The following is a 13,909-nucleotide window of genomic DNA, read 5'->3' on the forward strand; positions in this document are numbered from 1 at the left end:
GCCAGTCGACAGCTCTCAGACACGTCCTCCTATCGACCTCTCCCACAGGACCCCACCGCTGCACATCAAGCCACTATCTCCCACCTCATCACCTTTGGTCACCTCCCCTCCACGGCCTCCATCCTCATTCTCTCCCACCGCTGCAGCTGCTCACTTCTTCCTTCTACCCAAGGTACACAAACCCAACCATCCGAACAGACCCCTCGTTTCAACCGGCCCCACTGAACCATTTTCATCTTTACCTTGACTCTATCTTCACTCCCCTGGTTCAATCCCTCCCCCCCTACATCCGCAACACCTCACATCCCTCCATCTCCTCAATGACTTCAGATTCCCAGACCAGACCCCCCTTATCTTCACGATAAATGTCCAATCTCCTTTATACCTCCACCTTCACATAGGTCTGAAAGCACTTCACTTCTTTCTGGACCAGAGACCCAACGAGTCACCCTCTCCCCACCACCCTCCCTCCGCCTGGCAGAACTTGTCCTTACTCTAAATAACTTCTCCTTCAACTCATCCCACTTCCGCCAAATCAAATAAGTCGCCATGGTACCCGCATGGGTCCCAGCTACACCTCCCTGCTTGTGGGCTTTGTGGAGCGATCCATGCTGCCAAACCCACACAGGCAAGACCCACTCCCCCCCCCCACCCTTCCTCCGGAATATCGACACCTACTTTGGGGCTGCCTCATCCACCTGCGATGAGCTTATCCACTTTGCGGCCCACTTCCTCAAACTCACCTGGTCCATCTCTGATAACACACTCCCCCATCCTGGATCTCTCTGTCTCCATCTCGGGAGACCAGCTTTCCACTAACATATATTACAACCCTCCAACTCCCACAACAACCTGGACTACATGTCCTCATCCCCTGTCCCTGCAAGGATTCCATACCCCTTCTCTCAATTTCTCCATCTCCACCACATCTGTTCCCAAGATGACGTCTTCCAGTCCAGAGCTTGTGAAATGTCTGCCTTCTTCACAAACGTGGCTTCTCCTCCGCCACCAACTCAGCCCCTCACCCGCATCTCCTCCATTTCCCGCTCATCTGCCCTGGCCCCTCTTCCCCTAGACGCAATAAACATAGAATCCGCCACATCCTCCCCTATCACCCCACCAGCCCTCTGCATCCAACACATCATCCGCTGGAATTTCCAGCATTTACTAAAGGATCCCACATCTCTCCTCTCGGCCTATCGCAGGGACTGCTCCCTCCACGGTTCCCTCATGCACTCATCCCACCCCACACATTGCACCCCTGGCACCTTCCCCAGTGATGGCAGGAAGTGCCACACTTGTGCCCACTCCTCCTCCTCACTACAGTCTGGGGCACAAAACAGGCCTTTACCGTGAAACAACACTTCACTGCTTTCCATTAAACCTGTTGCCTTTTCTTCCCCTTCCCCAATTTCACCCTCCCTCAGTGATGCTGTCCCCTCCTCTCTCTCTCTCCCACTGCCCCCAACTCCCATCCTCTCCCTCACACTGCCCTACCTCCCCATCCTCTCTCTCTCCACTGCCCCACCTCCCCACTCTCTGCCCCCACCTCCCCCTCCTCTCTCTCTCCCCCACCTCCCCCTCCTCTCTCTCTCCCACTGCCCCACCTCCCCTCTCTCTCCTCCCCACCTCCCCTCTCCCCTCCCCCCCACCTCACCTCTCCCTCTCCCTCCCTCCCCCCTCCTCCCCCTCCCCCCCCTCCTCCCCCCTCCCCCCCTCCTCCCCCCCTCCCCCCTCCTCCCCCCTCCCCCCTCCTCCCCCCTCCCCCCTCCCCCCTCCTCCCCCCTCCCCCTCCTCCTCCCCTCTCTCCACCTCCCTCCCTCCCCTCCTCTCCCTCCACCACCCTGACCGTGCACGTGACCGACCTGCCGGTGTCGTCATCTCCGTGCGACCGCGGTGAATCCGGTCTCCATGGTAACGGAGTCCTGAGCCGGGCCGGGATGTGGGGGCCGGGGGATCATGTCCGTGACCCGACGGTGAGGAGCCGCCTCCCCCCCGGGGACCCCCCCCACCAACCCCCCCCCCCACCAACCCCACCCCGCCCATGGGCTCTTCCCCCCCCGCTCCTGTTCCCTCACCCCCCCACCCCCCGCGGGCTCGCTCCCTCTCCTCTGGGCTCCCCCCCACCCATCACCCCCGAGATCCCCCCGACCCGACCCCACCTTCCCCTCGGGGTCCCCCCCCCCCCCCAGGCCTGCTTTCTGCTCCACTCCGTCCGTCAGGGTCAGGGGAGGGGTGACGGTGGGGTCAGGGGAGGGGTGACGGTGGGGTCAGGGGAGGGGTGACGGTGGGGTCAGGGGAGGGGTGACGGTGGGGTCAGGGGAGGGGTGACGGTGGGGTCAGGGGAGGGGTGACGGTGGGGTCAGGGGAGGGTGATGGTGGGGTCAGGGGGAGGGGTGACGGTGGGGTCAGGGGAGGGGTGACTGTGTGGTCAGGGGAGGGGTGACGGTGGGGTCAGGGGAAGGGTGACAGGGTCAGGGGAGGGTGACGGTGGAGTCAGGGAAGGGGTGACAGGGTCAGGGGAGGGTGATGGTGGGGTCAGGGGGAGGGGTGACGGTGGGGTCAGGGGAGGGTGATGGTGGGGTCAGGGGGAGGGGTGACGGTGGGGTCAGGGGAGGGTGACGGTGGGGTCAGGGGAGGGTGACGGTGGGGTCAGGGGAAGGGGTGACAGGGTCAGGGGAGGGTGACGGTGGAGTCAGGGGAAGGGGTGACAGGGTCAGGGGAGGGTGATGGTGGGGTCAGGGGAGGGGTGACGGTGGGGTCAGGGGAGGGTGATGGTGGGGTCAGGGGGAGGGGTGACGGTGGGGTCAGGGGAAGGGGTGACAGGGTCAGGGAGGGTGATGGTGGGGTCAGGGGGAGGGGTGACGGTGGGGTCAGGGGAGGGTGACGGTGGGGGTCAGGGGAGGGGTGACGGTGGGGTCAGGGGAGGGTGACGGTGGGGGTCAGGGGAAGGGCTGACGGTGGAGTCAGGGGAAGGGGTGACAGGGTCAGGGGAGGGTGATGGTGGGGTCAGGGGGAGGGGTGACGGTGGGGTCAGGGGAGGGTGATGGTGGGGTCAGGGGGGAGGGGTGAACGGTGGGGTCAGGGGAGGGTGACGGTGGGGTCAGGGGAAGGGGTGACAGGGTCAGGGGAGGGTGATGGTGGGTGGGGTCCAGGGGGAGGGGTGACGGTGGGGTCAGGGAGGGGTGACGGTGGGGTCAGGGGAGGGGTGACGGTGGGGTCAGGGGAGGGGGTGACGGTGGGGTCAGGGGAGGGTGACGGTGGGGTCAGGGGAAGGGGTGACAGGGTCAGGGGAGGGTGACGTGGAGTCAGGGGAAGGGGTGACAGGGTCAGGGGAGGGTGATGGTGGGGTCAGGGGGAGGGGTGACTGTGGGGTCAGGGGAGGGTGATGGTGGGGTCAGGGGAGGGGGTGACGGTGGGGTCAGGGGAGGGTGACGGTGGGGTCAGGGGAAGGGGTGACAGGGTCAGGGGAGGGGTGACGGTGGGGTCAGGGGGAGGGGTGACGGTGGGGTCAGGGGAGGGTGACGGTGGGGTCAGGGGAGGGGTGACGGTGGGGTCAGGGGAGGGTGACGGTGGGGTCAGGGGTAGGGGTGACAGGGTCAGGGGAGGGTGATGGTGGAGTCAGGGGAAGGGGTGACAGGGTCAGGGGAGGGTGATGGTGGGGTCAGGGGGAGGGGTGACGGTGGGGTCAGGGGAGGGGTGACGGTGGGGTCAGGGGAGGGGTGACGGTGGGGGGTCAGGGGAGGGTGACGGTGGGGTCAGGGGGAGGGGGTAACAGGGTCAGGGGAGGGTGACGGTGGGGTCAGGGGAGGGTGACGGTGGGGTCAGGGAGGGGTGATGGTGGGTCAGGGGGAGGGGTAACAGGGTCAAGGGGAGGGGTGACGGTGGGGTCAGTGGGAGGGGTGACGGTGGGGTCAGGGGAAGGGGTGACAGGGTCAGGGGAGGGTGATGGTGGGGTTAGGGGGAGGTGGCGGTATGGTTATGATTCCTTTGTGACTGATTTCCGGTTGACCTGCTTGCAGAAGTTGAGCTTCCATCGCCCACAGACCTTCACCTACAGGAATGGCATTGCTCTCCCACTCATCCCCACGGTTGGCATCGGCGGAGATCCCATCCCTTCGCCTTCAGTCCCTGGCTGACAGCGATAAACTGGCCAACAAGAGGCCCATGCTGACCTATGGCCAAGCCAGGCAGGGCCCTCCATCTGACTTCATCCCTAGGCATGTGGCCTTCGACAAACAGGTACAGATTTTACTGTCCATCACCAACACCAATAACCCACCACATGCCTCATTTCGAAGCCCACACCCCAATCCCCACCCTCACCCACTCCCTCTCACTGCTCCACTCTCACTTACTCCAACATTCCCCACATCTTCACTCCCTTTACCCTCTCTCCCGCTCCCCATTCCCTTTCTCCCCCACTCCCCATTCACCCTCGCCCCCCCCGCCCCCCTGCTCCCCGTTCCCCCTCGCTGCCTGTTCCTCCTCGTTTCCGTTCCCCCTCGCTGCCCGTTCCCCCTCGCTGCCCGTTCCCCCTCGCTGCCCGTTCCCCCTCGCTGCCCGTTCCCCTCGCTGCCCGTTCCCCCTCGCTGCCGTTCCCCCTCGCCGCCCGTTCCCCCTCGCCGCCCGTTCCCCCTCGCCGCCCGTTCCCCTCGCCGCCCGTTCCCCCTCGCCGCCCGTTCCCCCTCGCCCCCCGTTCCCCCTCGCCCCCCGTTCCCCCTCGCCCCCCGTTCCCCCTCGCCCCCCCGTTCCCCCTCGCCCCCCGTTCCCCCTCGCCCCCCGTTCCCCCTCGCCCCCCGTTCCCCCTCGCCCCCGTTCCCCCTCGCCCCCCCGTTCCCCCTCGCCCCCCGTTCCCCCTCGCCCCCCGTTCCCCCTCGCCCCCCGTTCCCCCTCGCCCCCGTTCCCCCTCGCCCCCCGTTCCCCTCGCCCCCGTTCCCCCTCGCCCCCGTTCCCCCTCGCCCCCCGTTCCCCCTCGCCCCCCGTTCCCCCCCTCGCCCCCGTTCCCCCTCGCCCCCCGTTCCCCCTCGCCCCCCGTTCCCCCCCGCTCCCCCTCACTCCCCGCTCCCCCTCGCCCACCACTCACCTTCGCCCCCCCACCGCTCCCCGTTTTCCCTCCCCCCATGCTCCCGCTGTCCCATCACTGACCACTGTGTCTATCTGCAGGTGTTACGATTCTATGGGTATTTCAAGGAGACAGTCCGGGAGTCACCAGACGAGTATTTCCGGGTGCGCCACATTGTCCTGTACTACTACCTGGAGGATGACAGCATCGCCATCCACGAGCCAAGATGGAGAACGCTGGGATGCCGCAGGGGCAAGCTGATCAGCAGGCAGCGGCTGCCCAAGAACGACCAGGGTGAGACCTGGCACTGGAAGGACCTGACGTGGCGATGGATCTAGTCGCCTATGGCAAGCGCTTCCGCCTTACTGGCTGCGACAGCTTCACCTGTGTAGGTGTCACCTTGTTCTGGGGTCAGAGTTCACACACTGTGCCACAGGATGGGGCAGGGAGTCATAATGAGAGGAACAGACCCAGCTCACCATCCACCACTACCTCCACCAAGAACCCACTACAGCCAACAGCACTTCACCCCCTACCACTCCCGTTCACCCCCCCTCCCACTCCCACCCACGTCCCTCTACCTCTTCCACCCGCACCCCTCCATCCACACCCACATCCCCCACACCCACCCCTACCACACTCACCCCCTACCACACTCACCCTACCACTCCCACCCACATCCATCACACCCTCCTCCTACCACACCCAACCACACCCACACCCTTCCATCCACACCCAGATCCCCCACACCCATCCACCTCCACCCACAACCACCCCCACACTCACACATACACCCCCTCCCCACACCCACACTCCTCCACCCACACCCACCTCCAACCCACCCTCCATCCACACCCCCTACCACCCACACCACCTTCCTCCACCCATACCCACCTCCACCCCCACCCTCCATCCACACCCCCTACCACCCACACCACCTTCCTCCACCCATACCCACCTCCACCCCCACCCTCCATCCACACCTCCTACCACTCCCACTCCACCTTCCTCCACCCACACACACACACCCAGTCCCACTCTCACATATACCCCCTTCCCCCACCTACCACCCACCTCCACCCATCCCCACACCCCTCCATGCACACCCCCACCCTCCATCCATCCCCACACCCCTCCATGCACACCCCCACCCACATTCCCCACACCCACTCCCTCTCCCACTCAACCCCATTCCACCTCCCACTCCACCCTTCAACCACACCCTGTACCCACATCCCCTACCACTCCACCCACCCCTTCACGCACACTCTACACCCTACCCACACCTCCCTCACGCACATTCCACCCACACCCCACACCCACAACCCTCCCATACTCCTACTACACCCTCATCCCCCACCCTCACCCCCCCAATGGGTGATAGTGAAGAGAGGGAACAGGCAGGCAGTGCAGGGCACCCCTGTGGCTGTTCCCTGCAGCAACACGAATACCCCTTTGGACACTGCTGAGGGGGATGACCTATCTGGGTAAGGCAGCAGCCAGACCAACCACACCGTGGTTGGCTCCGAGCCTCAGAGGGAAGGGTGAAATCATGTAGAGTGATATTCACAGGGGACATGATAGTCAGGGGCACAGGTACGAGATTCTGAGACCATTAAAGTAGCTCTAGGATAGTGCGTTGTCTCCTGGGTGCTCGGCTCCCAGGTGGAGCAGGTGGAGAATTTTTTTAAGATGGAGGGTGAGCAACCAGGGTGGTGGTTCATATTGGTCCCTATGACACAGGCAGAGGTGGTGTAGAGATCCTGCAAAGTAAGTTAAGGGAGTTAGGAAAGAGGCTGAAGAGCAGGACCTCCAAAGTGGTCATCTCTGGATTACTCCTGGTGCCACGAGCTGGGGGAGTGCAGAACAGGAAGGGGGTGCAGGCTGAAGAGATGGTGCAGGGGGCAGGGGTTCACATTCTTGGGTCATTGGAACCTTCTCTGCAGAAGGGGTGACCTGTACAAGTGGGAAGGTTGTACCAAAACTCAAGAGGATTCAGTATCCTGGCAGGGAGGTTTGCTAATGCCATTGGGGGAGTGGGGATTAAACTAGATTATCAGGAAGAGGTAGTTGGCGTGCAATGGAAGGATAGGCAGATAGGGCAACATTGGATCCATGGGGATGAATTGTAATGCAACAAGGACACAGAGCTTAATGTAACAGATACAGGGTAAACCAAATGAACAATTACATACGGAAACCGGCCATCTCAGCCCTCTAGTCCGCACCGATTTAAGTGATCTCCTCTAGTCCCACCTACCTGCTCCCTGCCCATAACCCTCCAATCCCCTCACATCCATGCACCTATCCAACTTTTTCTTAAATGACAAAATTGACCTTGCTGTAATCACCTCTTCCGGAAGGTTTTGTATTTACATGCTCGCAGAATAAGAAATAAAGTGAATGACCTTATAGTTCAGCTACAGACTGGTAGGTAATGATGTGGCCACATCAATGAGTCACGGCTAAAGGAAGCTGAATGTCCAAGGATACTCAGTGTATCGAAAGGACAGGCAGGTAAGCGGAGGGGATGGTGGGCTCTGTTGGTCAGGAATAACATTAAATCAGAAAGATTGAAGGATACAGAATCACTGAGGATTAAGAAACGGCAAGGGTAAAAGGACACTCTTAGCAGTTTTATCCAGACCTCCAAACAGTAGCCGGGATGTGGACAACAAATGATAACAACAGGTAGAAAAACCATAGCAGAAGGGCAATGTTGTGGTCGTCATGGGGGTTTTTAACATGCAAGTAGATGAGGAAAACCAGGTTGGGATTGGATCTCAGGAGAGATTTTGTAGAAAGCTGACGAGATGGGTTTAAGAGAAGCTTGTTAATGAGCCCACAAGGGGATCAGCTGTACTGGACTGGGGGTTGTGTAATGGCCCAGAGGTGATTAGAGAGTTTTAGAATAAAGGAACCATCAATATGAGTGAGTTCATTTTGAGATTTAGATTTAGATGTGTCGATATTTCAGTGGAGTAAAGGGAATTACAGAGGCATGAGAGAGGACGGGAGGGAGTGAGGATAGGGAGGACAGGAGGGAGGAGCAAATGAAGATGGGAGAGAGGAAGGAGAGAGGATGGGAGGGAGTGAAGATGGGAGGGAGGGAGGAGGGAACACGAGAGGGGGAGAAGTGGACGAGGAAGCCAGTTGACGGAGTATTCCTTCATCCCAGGGCGTGATTGCTTGGCAATGCTGATTTCTGGCTTGTCCCCTCTGCTGCAGGACTTCATGGATAGCCACGGCATTGCCCTAAATTGTCCAGAAGAGATCCCAGCCGACTCTTACCTGGAGAACCGCAAAATGCCCCTGCAACAATTTGTCACTCCCTCGAACTTCGACAAGTTGAAGCAGTTCCTGACCTACGATCGCAAGGTTAGTACACAGACTTGGCACTGATCCTGGATATTGTGCATGAGGAAGCTTCATATGCAAATGTACCACGCCGTCAATATGACTGTTGCGGTACAAGAGAGCAAGTCACATGTAATGTTCAAAGCACATTCAGACAGTTACATGGATAGGGGTTTCAGAAGGGTTTGGGCTAAACGCTGGCCAATAGGAGCAGCCCAAAGTAGTTGGTCAGCATGGATGTGTTGGGCTGAAGGGCCTGATGCTGCTAGAACTGTAGGGCAGAGGTGAGACAGTCAGACATGTGGATGCCAGAAAAACAGAGGGTTATGGGACAGGTTAGATGGCTGGTTTATATGGGTCGGCCCAACATAGTGCGCCGAAGGGCCTGTAAAAACATAACATAACATAACAATTACAGCACGGAAACAGGCCATTAGGCCCTTCTAGTCCGCACCGAACCAAACACCCCTTTCTAGTCCCACCTCCCTGCACAATGCCCATAACCCTCCATCTTCTTCTCATCCATATACCCGTCCAACCTTTTCTTAAATAATACAATTGACTCCTCCGTCATAACTGTGCAGTTATGTTCTGTTTTACACAGATAGTCTGGGTTCTTTCTCTGTGGGGCACAGGAGGCTGAAGAGTGACCTCATGGAAGTTTATAAAATGATGATGGACAGATGCGGTGGATGGTCACCGTGGTACCGGTGGGGGGGGGGGGGTCCTAAAACAAGAAGACCGAGGATAATGTGAGAGAAGAATAATTGAAAGAGGGGCATTTGTCACATGGAGGTGGTGGGTACATAGAACTCTACAGCACAGTAAACAGGCCATTCACCCGAAAACATCATTCCTCTAGTCCCACTGACCTGCTCCTATTCCATAATCCTCCAGACCTCTCTCATCCATGTATCCAATTTATTCTTAAAACTCAAGATCGAGTCCGCATTCACATCAGACAGCAGCTCATTCCACATTCCCACCACTCTCTGAGTGAAGACGTTCCCCCTAATGTTCTCCCTAAATCTTTCCCCTTTCACCCTAAAGCCATGTCCTCTCGTATTTATCTTGGATGGAAATGGTTTTTGAATATTTTATTTACTTTTTCTTCAAAAATAAACTTGATAAATATTTCAATATCATAATATAACCATATAACCACTGACAGCACAGAACAGGCCAGTTCGGCCCTACTAGTCCATGCCGTAGCAAATCCCCACCCTCCTAGTCCCACTGACCAGCACCCGGTCCATACCCCTCTAGTCCCCTCCTATCCATGTAACGATCCAGTCTTTCCTTAAATGTAACCAATGATCCCGCCTCGACCACGTCTGCCGGAAGCTCATTCCACATCCCCACCACCCTCTGCGTAAAGAAATTTCCCCTCATGTTCCCCTTATAATTTTCCCCCTTCAATCTTAAACCATGTCCTCTAGTTTGAATCTCCCCCTTTCTTAATTGGAAAAGCCTATCCACATTTACTCTGTCTATCCCTTTCAAAATCTTAAAAACCTCTATCAAGTCCCCTCTAAATCTTCTACGCTCCAGAGAAAAAAGCCCCAGTCTGCACAACCTTTCCCTGGAACTCAGACCCTGAAATCCTGTCAACATTCTCGTGAACCTTCTCTGCACTCTCTATTTTGTTTATATCTTTCCTATAATTTGGTGACCAAAACTGTACACAGTACTCCAAATTTGGCCTCACCAATGCCTTGTACAATTTCATCATAACCTCCCTACTCTTGAATTCAATACTCCGATCTATGAAGGCCAACATTCCAAATGCCTTCTTCACCACACCATCTACCTGAGTATCAGCCTTGAGGGTACTATTTACCATAACTCTTAAATCCCTTTGTTGCTCTGCACTCCTCAATTGTCTACCATTCAATGTATATGACCTATTTAAATTTGCCTTTCCAAAATGTAGCACCTCATATTTATCTGTATTAAATTCCATCAGCCATTTCTCAGCCCACACCTCCAACCTTCCTAAATCACCTTTTAATCTATGGTAATCTACCTCACTGTCCACAACACCACCAATCTTTGTGTCATCCGCAAACTTGCTTATCCAATTCTCCACCCCTACATCCAGATCGTTAATATATATAACAAATAATAGTGGACCCAGGACCGATCCCTGAGGAACTCCACTAGTCACCGGCCTCCAATTGGACAAACAATTTTCTACCACTACTCTCTGACACCTTCCATCCAACCACTGCTGAATCCATTTCACTACCTCCTTATTTATACCTAATGCCTCCACCTTTTTTCCTAACCTCCTGTGGGGAACTTTGTCAAAAGCTTTACTAATGTCCAAATAGACAACATCCACAGCTTTCCCTTCATCAACTTTTTTTGTAACCCCCTCGAAGAACTCAATCAGGTTTGTCAAGCATGATCTACCCCTGACAAAACCATGCTGATTACTCCCTATCAATCCCTGTACCTCCAAAAATTTGTAAATAGCATCCCTCAGAACACTTTCCATCAACTTGCCCACCACAGACGTCAGACTTACAGGACTATAATACCCAGGTTTGCATTTGGACCCTTTCTTAAACAGAGGAACCACATGCGCCACCCTCCAAACCTTTGGTACCACCCCCGTGGCCAGTGACATCCTAAATATCTCTGTTAATGGCCCCACTAACTGTCCACTAGCCTCCCTGAGTGTCCTAGGAAATATTTTGTCCGGTCCGGGAGATTTATCCACCTTTATCTTTTTTAACACAGCCATCACTACCTCCCCGGTTATCCTTGTATGCTTCATGACCTCCCCACTATTTTTATTTACTTGAACTGGTTCAACATTTTTTTCCCTCGTGAATACCGAGGCAAAGAAATCATTCAAAATTTCCCCCATTTCCTCAGACTTCTCACTCAGCCTACCCTCGCTATCTACAAGGGGGGTCCAATTTTATCTCTCACTAATCTTTTACTTTTAATCTACTTATAGAAACCCTTTGGATTTCTACTCTGTCAGCCAAAGCCTCTTCATGCCTTTTTTTGGCCTTTCTAATTTCTTTCTTAAGATTCCTTCCACACTCCTTGTAGTCCTCCTTCAACTTCTCAGCTCCCTGCTCTTTATACCTCTTGTACACCTCCCTTTTTCTCCTAACCAAATTTCCAATATTCCTCGAAAACCAAGCCTCCCTATGACTTCCAGCCTTTCCTTTGATCCAGACTGGGACATAACTACTCTGTACCCTCAAAATTTCTTTTTGGAATATCCTCCATTTTTCATTAACATCCTTACCTGAAAATATCCTGTCCCACTCAATACTCCCCAAATCCCTTCTTATTCCTTCAAAATTTGCTCTTTTCCAATCCAGAACCTCAACTTTAGGCCTCTCCTTGCTCTTCCTTAAAACTACCCTAAAACTAACAGAATTATGGTCACTCGACCCAATTGGTTCTCCAACATTAATGTCCGCTACCTGACCTAGCTCGTTCCCTAACAGGAGATCCAGTATTATACCATCCCAAGTCGGTTCTTCTACTAACTGATTTAGAAAACAATCCTGAACACATTTAACGAACTCCAGCCCATCCAGCCCTCTAACCGTATGGGTATCCCAATCAATGTGTGGGAAGTTAAAATCTCCCATGATCACTACCCTATGATTTTCACACATATACGTTATCTCCCTACAAATTTGTTCCTCTAATTCCCTTGGCCCATTTGATGGTCTGTAATACACCCCTATTAGCATCCTCTTGCCTCCTCCACCCCTCAATTCCACCCAAACAGCCTCACTGGTCGATCCCTCCATACCATCCTGCCACCTCACGGCAGTAATGTCCTCCCTCACAAGCAGAGCAACTCCTCCTCCTTTTTTACCCCCTGATCTATCACATCTAAAACAAATGTATCCCGGAACATTAAGTTGCCAGTCCTGCCCCTCCTGTAGCCAGGTCTCACTAATTGCCACAATATCGTGACCCCAAGTATCTATCCATGCTCTCAGCTCATCTACCTTGTTCACTATTAAAATATATGCATCTCAGAGAATGACCCTCACATATATTCTCTTTTTTACCTGCTACCCTAATCTCCATCCTACCTTTGTTATCTTTTTTATTCCTAGCTAGGTGGCCATACTCCCTGGACACTGCTCTCACCCTCTGTTCCCCACCCCCCTGCCAAACTAGTTTAAACCTTCCCCCACAGCTCTAGCAAATCTACTTGCCAGCACATTGGTCCCCCTCCAGTTCAAGTGGAGTCCGTCCCTCTTGTACAGGTCTGACCTTCCCCAGAAGAGATCCCAATGATCCAGCAATCTTATCCCTTGCCCCCTGCACCATCTCTTTAGCCACACATTCATCCTCCACATCTTTCTATTTCTACCCTCATTAGCTCGTGGCATGGGCAGCAATCCAGAGATTGCTATTCTCTCCTAATCTAAGTGGAAAGACCCTTCTCGCATTTACTCTGACTAAACTCCTCATCATTTTGTAAACCTCTATCAAAATTCTTCTACAATCCAAGGAATAAAGTTCAAACCTATTTAACATATCCCTGTAACTCAACTCCTGACACCCAGCAACATCCTAGTAAATCTTCTCTGCCCTCTTTCATTCATACTGATGTCCTTCCTGTAGTTTAGTGACCAGAACTGCACACAATACTCCAAATTTGACCTCACCAATCTCTTATACAACTTCACCATAACATCCCAACTCCAGTACTCAATACTTTGATTTATGAAGGCCAATAAGCCAAAAGTTCTCTTTACAACCCTGTCCATCTGTGACGTCACTTTCAGGGAATTATGTATCTGTATTTCCCAGATCCCTTTGTTCTACCGCACTAATTGCCCGACCATTTATCATGTACGTCCTTTCGTGGTTTGTCCTTCCAAAGTGCAACACCTCACACTTGTCTGCATTAAACTCCATCTGCCATTTCTCAGCCCATTTTTCCAGCTGGGGCAGATCCCTCTGCAAGCTTTGAAAACCTTCCTCACTGTCCAACGTCTCCAATCTTAGTGTCATCTGCAAACCTGCTGATCCAATTTACCACAATATCATCCAGATCATTGATATAGATGACAAACAACAATGGCTCCAGCACCGATCCCTGAGGCATCACCACTCGTCACAGGGCTCCAGTCTGAGAAACAACTCTCTGTGGCCACTGGAATCACAGTGGACACGACGAAATAAGCACACAAGGCATTTCTAGAGTGAATCAAATGGATTTACTCTTCATCACTTTCGCAACTTTTTAAAATAGAGAATCACGCGCTTGACATGTGCTGACTTCATCACGTACTGCCTTCATATGGCAGTACATGGCCCCCACAGAACTGGCAGAAGGTTTGTGCTTTTTTTTAAGGTGGCTGACCTCTGTTGTCCACATGAGCTAGTTTAAACCTGTCAATAGTGAAAGACTGTGGCTTCCCTCCAATGTCCAAAATACAGGTTGACCTAGTTTGTCTGAGTATCCTATAAGGTTCTTTGTCGGGTGTCTGT

The 13,909-nt window shown here is 54.5% G+C and overlaps 1 protein-coding gene across 1 annotated transcript in view; it reads left to right on the top strand.

Annotated features, from left to right (window-relative positions):
• The first annotated feature begins 1,860 nt into the window (after window positions 1-1,860).
• Window positions 1,861-13,909, top strand: part of efhc1 (EF-hand domain (C-terminal) containing 1) — a 54,918-nt gene continuing 42,869 nt past the window's right edge. The window contains 6 exon segments of the mRNA XM_069930590.1: window positions 1,861-1,976; window positions 4,023-4,117; window positions 4,119-4,242; window positions 5,167-5,386; window positions 5,389-5,453; window positions 8,294-8,443. Of these exon segments, the coding sequence (XP_069786691.1) occupies window positions 1,941-1,976; window positions 4,023-4,117; window positions 4,119-4,242; window positions 5,167-5,386; window positions 5,389-5,453; window positions 8,294-8,443 (690 nt within the window). The 5' untranslated portion in view covers window positions 1,861-1,940.

This window comes from Narcine bancroftii, chromosome 4 (assembly GCF_036971445.1).
Source record: "Narcine bancroftii isolate sNarBan1 chromosome 4, sNarBan1.hap1, whole genome shotgun sequence".
NCBI classification, from domain to species: Eukaryota; Metazoa; Chordata; class Chondrichthyes; order Torpediniformes; family Narcinidae; genus Narcine; species Narcine bancroftii.